Genomic DNA, 6,010 nt, shown 5'->3' with positions numbered 1-6,010 from the left:
CTTTCTCTCTTTCTTTCTCTCTTTCTTTCTCTCTTTCTCTCTCTCTTTCTTTCTTTATCTTATTTCCTTCTCTCTTTCTCTCTTTCTCTCTCTCTTTTTCTCTTTCTCTCTTTTTCTCTCTCTTTCTCTTTCCTTCTTTCTCTTTTTTCTTCTCTCTCTCTCTTTCTCTCTCTTTTCTCTTTCTCTCTTCTTTTTTTTTTTTAAATTTTCGTTATTTTAAGGGTTTTTTATTCTTTTTTTTTTTTTTTTTAGCTGCTGGCTCTATCTCTTCAAAGCTTTAGCAAAAATTGGGGTCCTTTCACTTTTATCTTCCTTTGGAAAGGCTTTTCTTTGATCTGAGCATGCCATCTTTGCACCTCACCAATCTTGTGGTTAGTGTCCCTGCCCTCCTTCCTCTAGTGACACACTTGTCCCCCTCCTCCCTGCCTGCCCCACCTCCTTCCCACTCCTCCCTGCCCTCTCCAGTCCTCAGCTGCCACTCCAGCTGCCCTGTGATTTTGGGTGGGTGGGTGCACACAGATCCCTGCGCTTCCGAGAGTTCCCTGTGGGCTCTGCCCCAGCCACGAGTCCTGCTGGGAACCCTGCCATGGTCTGACCTCCTGTTCCCAGTGCCATCTGAGAAGAGATGGGTTGAGATGGACCCATCAGGAGATAATGATTTGGCATCAGCTGCTTCCACGACTTGAGTCCTTTGAGATGCTTTGGGTGGAAAAAGCCTCGAGGAGCATTGAAGGTCAATGGGAGTCACCAGAGCAGGGGGAATCTCTGGACTTGGGGGTGCAAGGGCAGGGCTGCAAGAGCCCCCTGGGCACTTTGGGGTGCCACTGAATCTGAAGATTCCTGTGAGGCTGGGATGCCCTGAGCAGCACAGCAGAGATGCAGCCCTCATGGGAGCCTCCTGAAGGAGAGATGTCCTGGCCAGCCCCCAGCACCATCCCACCACACCACACCTCAAGATGCTGGTGGGTGCCACAGGGAGAGGTGGCGGGCACCCCACGCCCCATCTTGCTGGAAGTGGTGCTGCCAGCTCACACCTTTGGCAGGGAGCTCAGTGCCAAAGGTGACTTGTCACCGTGGAGGGTACAGCTTGCCACCATGGCCAGAACTGGATGACCATTGCAAGCTGACCGTGAGGCAGAGGGAGGCAGCAAGAGGACCCAAAATGCTTGAGAAGCAGAGAGCAGGGGCCTGACAGGAGGTTCTGACAGAGACATGGTGCAGCCATCGTGTTGGACTCCGGTGTGGCACCTCGCCGTGGTGGCGTCGGTGACCTGGATGCTGCAGAGGAGAGCAGGGAGGCTCAGACCTGCCAGGCGTGCTGTCCACCCCTGTGACCTGCTGGCAGGTGGCCCAGGACCCCGAAGCCATCTGTGTGAAGGGATGGGGAGGGGGGGATGCACAACCTGATGCTGCCAGCCACACCATGCAGCCTTCCTCCCAGTGGTCTCCAACACGGCGGGCAGAGCCAGGGCCAGGAACCCCCAGCAGGTTCACCTCTGGAGGTCCAGGACCTTGTCCTCTAACCTCATTCGCTCCTGACAGCCTCCATCTCCCTTGTGACCCTTCCTCCCCCCTGTCTTGCCCCTGTCCTCCCCGTGGTGACTCTGCAGCTACCCCCCAGTCATGTTGCAGCACCTCCTGCCCAAGTTCTCCAGCTCTCTAGCACACAGAAGGTCCTCCCGCCCTACGGCTTCACGGTGGCACCAGCGCAGCCCTCTCCCCTCCTGCCTGCCATGGAGGCACCGGTCGGAGAGGTCTGCAGCTCTGGTGTGTTCTGTGGTGTTGTCCATGGCGTGTGGCACCCTCCTGCCCACCCTCCTGCCCGCGGCACGCTGCCTGCCCGCTGCCCCAGCCCCTCCGCCTGGCCCTGGCTGCCTTCTCTTTAGTTTTGCTTTGCAGCGCTGCGGTCGCGCCCTGAGCAGTGACCTGGGATCCCGGCCACTGCCGGCCACGCCAGCCGTGCCTGGGCACCCACGGGTGGGAGCAGTGACCGCTGTCCCCCCTGTTGTGTGTCCCCCCCTTCTCTGGCAGGGCCTTTGTCTACCTGAGCAACCTCCTGTACCCCGTGCCCCTGGTGCACCGCGTGGCCATCGTCAGCGAGAAGGGCGAGGTGAAGGGCTTCCTGCGCGTGGCTGTCCAAGCCATCTCAGGTAGGAGGGAAATCCCCCTCAGCAATGTGCCCCTGGCATCCCCTGCACCCTCTGTGCCCCTGGCATCCCCTGCACCCTCTGTGCTGGCTCACCCCGATCTCTCCTCCAGCGGATGAAGAAGCCCCTGATTATGGCTCTGGAGTGCGGCAATCAGGGACAGCCAAGATCTCCTTTGACGACCAGCACTTTGAGAAGGTAAGGTGGGGCTGGCTCTTGGTGGATGCCCATGGACCTCAGATCCCTGCCTGTCACCTCAGTGCTTCCCATGGGGACCCCCAGGCTCCTAGAGGGGGAGGGAAAGGAATGTGCTCTTGGTCCACCAAGCCTTGGGTACCCACCAGTGCATCCTGCTCTCACCCAAGTCCCAGGGGGAATACAGTGGGGTGGGAGAGGAGAGCTGGAGGTGCCTGGGTGCTTGGGATGCTGGTGGTGGTGCAAGCAGGACCACCAGAATGCCTGAAGTCCCCTCGTGGCTCAGTTCCAGTCGGAGTCGTGCCCAGCTGTGGGGATGTCTCGCTCGGGGACCTCTCAGGAGGAGCTGCGCATTGTGGAGGGGCAGGGCCAGGTCAGCGACGTAGGCCCGTCCGCTGATGAAGTCAACAACAACACCTGTGCAGGTGAGCAGGGGTGGCAGGCACTGTGGGAGGGCTCTCTGCACCTCCCCCCTGGCATTGGCAGCCCACTGCTCCCATGGGGAGCTGCTGGAGCAGAGTCAGAGGGAAAATCCTTGGAGATCTTTGGGTTCAACCTATGAAACCACCTTGTCAACCACCATGGCACTGAGTGCCACAGCCAGGCTTTTCTTAAGCTCTTCCAAGGACAGTGACTGCACCACCTCCCTGGGCAGCCCCTTCCAATGCTCAGTCACCCTTTCTTTGAACAGCTTATTCCTAATGTGCAGCCTAACCTTCCCCTGGTGCAGCTCAAGCCTGTGTCCTCTTGTCCTGTCAGTGGTTGCCTGGGAGAGGAGAACAACCCCCACCTGGCTATAACCTCCTTTCAGGGAGTTGCAGAGAATGATGAGGTCTCCCCTCAACCTCCTCTTCTCCAGGCTAAACACCCTCAGCTCCCCCAGCTCTGTTGGACAAGGGTGTTCACACCCTTCATCAGCCTTGTTGCCCTTCTCTGGACATGCTCCAGCACCTCAACATTGTTCCTAAATGTTCCTAACACTGGGGGGAAGACACCCTGCCTTGCTAAGGGCCTTCTCCTCCCTGCAGTGACCCCAGAGGATCTCCTGGACAGCCCAGAGAAGCCTGCACAGGATGGGCCCCTGGAGGTGGCTTTGGACCACCTGAAGCTGGGCAGCATCTTCACTTTCCGTGTGACAGTCCTGCAGGCCTCCAGCATCTCTGCAGAATATGCCGACATCTTCTGCCAGTTCAAGTGAGCCCTCAGTGCCCCCCAGCCCTGCTTCTTCCACCAAGCTCCAGCCACCACCTGGGGGCTTCTGGTGAATTTGGGATGTTTCCTCCACCCCTGAGCCCTTTGTGGATGGGGAGGCAAAACCAAGGGCCGTGAAATCTGCCCAAGCACTTGTTTAGTCACTGGCAAAAGGCAAGGGAAGACTTCCATCAGCTTCAGGGGGTCCTGTGCCAGCCAAGGGTGCAGGCAGCAGCCCTGGGGGAATAGGGTCTTGTTGTGGTCCCTTGCTTTCACTCCTCTCCCTGCTCCAGCACATCCCCATCCCTGAACAGCCCCTGAACAACCTTCCTTCCCTCCACAGCTTCATCCATCGCCATGATGAGGCCTTTTCAACAGAACCCTTGAAGAACACAGGACGGGGGCCACCCCTGGGCTTCTACCACGTCCAGAATGTGCGTACCCCTCTCCCACCACCCCTCTGCTCCTGCTCCTGCACCTGCTGGGATCTCTGCAGGGCCTTGGCTGGATCCTCTCCCAGGGAAGCAGCTTCCTCCTGCCCTTCCCAGCCCCTCACAGACACCCAGCTAAGCCAGGCTTAGATGGGGTGGACATGCAGGAAAAACACCAGAAGCCACTGTTGTACACCTGAAAAGGCTGGGATTTCACTGCAGTGGTCTTGGTGGAGAGAGGGAGGATGGGTGAGGGATGGAGGGGACTGACAGTTTTACACCCTTCCACATTCCAGGTGCTGTTGCTGGCTCTCTTCCCTTTCCCAGATAAACTGCCCTGTCAGATGAACCATGAAAGCTCTTTCTCTTCTAGATTGCTGTGGAGGTGACAAAATCTTTCATTGAATACATCAAGAGTCAGCCAATTGTGTTCGAGGTGTTTGGCCACTACCAGCAGCACCCCTTCCCACCTCTCTGCAAGGATGTCCTGAGGTGGGTACATCTGGGCCACCTCCAGCCCCTGCCTGTGCTATGGGTGCTCTGGGCTGCCTGGGGACCCAGCCTGGGGCTGGCTGGGTTTGGGGTGCCTGCTTTTGGGGGTGCTATAACCAAGCTGGTTCTGCCTGCAGCCCACTGAGGCCATCCCGACGCCACTTCCCCCGTGTGATGCCACTCTCCAAACCAGGTAGGGAGCCCAGCCTCCTACTCCTGTGCCCACCTGTATTTCCCATGTTGGGTGGGTGTCCCCTTCCCCAGAGGCACCACAAAATGCACAATTTGATTTATTTTTTAGGGACCATGGCACTCTAAAGCCCTAGACACCCATTTCCCAGTACTCAACAGATGGAAAGTTCCCATCTCATGTCCTGCAGAGCAGCAGGGGGAAATTCTTTGCCCTGGGTGGCTCAGGTGGCTCCCCAACCCAAGTGTCCCTGAGAGACCCAGCTGTGGGGGTTTGGCTGTGCAGTCAAAACAGCAGCTCAGGGGGAGCAGCCTCTCTGTGGTGGCTCCTGAGCAGTGCCTGGAGCACCACTGTGTGATTTGGGATGTGCAGTCACACTGTGTGCACCTGGTGATGGCTGAGGCCAGTCTCTTGCTGACACCCCATGCTGGGCAAGGGAGAAAGCACTGCCAGTGATCAGCAAGGTCCCTGGGATGAGGCCCTAGTTGCTGCCTCTGTGCATGCCCTGAGGTCCCTGCCTGCTCTGCCCTTCCTCTGCCATCCATCATATTCCTCATTCTGAGTGCCAGCAGCAGGCTGAACCTCTCACCTGTCTTTTCTGCCCCACTGCAGTGCCTGCCACAAAGCTGAGCACCATGACTCGGCCCAGTGCTGGCCCCTGCCAGTGCAAGTACGACCTGATGGTTTTCTTTGAGATCTGTGAGCTGGAGGCCAATGGAGAGTAAGTCCTGCTGGGAGAGGGAGGCAATGAGGGATTTGCCCAGTGCTCAGCACCTCTGGGCAGGCTGGCAGGATTCAGTTTCATGCTGCAATCCTCTCTTCCAGCTACATCCCTGCTGTTGTGGACCACCGTGGAGGCATGCCATGCCATGGGACCTTCCTCCTTCACCAGGTACTCTCTGCCCAAGTGGTGTCCTAGCTGACCCCTGCTGGGACCTGTGTTAACTGCTGTCCCTTCTCTGGCCTCGTGGGTCTCAGGGCATCCAGAGGAGAATCAGTGTCACCTTGGTGCATGAAACGGGCAGCCTCATCCGCTGGAAGGAAGTGCGGGAGCTGGTTGTGGGTAAGCCAAGCCAGCCCCCAGTCCCAGCATCATCTCAGACTCATCTCTTCTTTCTTGCCCACATTCCCATGTCCCCACATGGAGTTTATGCCTTGTGTCCCCTCTGCCCTGCAATAGTAAAGCAGTGGCTGCCTGGCAGGTGACACTGGGACACTGCATGGGCAGGACACCTCAGCCCCTGTCCCCGTGTCCACGGTCTCTGGTGCTGGATGGCCAGGGGGGGCTGCAGGCAGGCAGTCTGCCCCTGCCTTCACAGGGACCCTCTGCTGTCACCTCAGAGGTAACTGTGCTGTGTTTGCAG

General features: G+C 58.0%; 1 protein-coding gene across 1 annotated transcript in view; it reads left to right on the top strand.

Annotated features, from left to right (window-relative positions):
* KIF1A (kinesin family member 1A) overlaps positions 1-6,010 on the top strand; it is a 43,129-nt gene that overhangs the window by 25,562 nt on the left and 11,557 nt on the right. Inside the window, exons 23-34 of the mRNA XM_058812490.1 lie at positions 976-1,080; positions 1,346-1,488; positions 2,032-2,150; positions 2,260-2,345; positions 2,629-2,767; positions 3,371-3,536; positions 3,877-3,967; positions 4,338-4,456; positions 4,594-4,649; positions 5,259-5,367; positions 5,472-5,538; positions 5,625-5,709. Of these exons, the coding sequence (XP_058668473.1) occupies positions 976-1,080; positions 1,346-1,488; positions 2,032-2,150; positions 2,260-2,345; positions 2,629-2,767; positions 3,371-3,536; positions 3,877-3,967; positions 4,338-4,456; positions 4,594-4,649; positions 5,259-5,367; positions 5,472-5,538; positions 5,625-5,709 (1,285 nt within the window). The remainder of the gene's footprint in view (positions 1-975; positions 1,081-1,345; positions 1,489-2,031; positions 2,151-2,259; positions 2,346-2,628; positions 2,768-3,370; positions 3,537-3,876; positions 3,968-4,337; positions 4,457-4,593; positions 4,650-5,258; positions 5,368-5,471; positions 5,539-5,624; positions 5,710-6,010) is intronic.

Source organism: Ammospiza caudacuta, chromosome 11, assembly GCF_027887145.1.
Source record: "Ammospiza caudacuta isolate bAmmCau1 chromosome 11, bAmmCau1.pri, whole genome shotgun sequence".
NCBI lineage: Eukaryota > Metazoa > Chordata > Aves > Passeriformes > Passerellidae > Ammospiza > Ammospiza caudacuta.
This window is presented reverse-complemented; position numbering and strand designations above follow the sequence as displayed.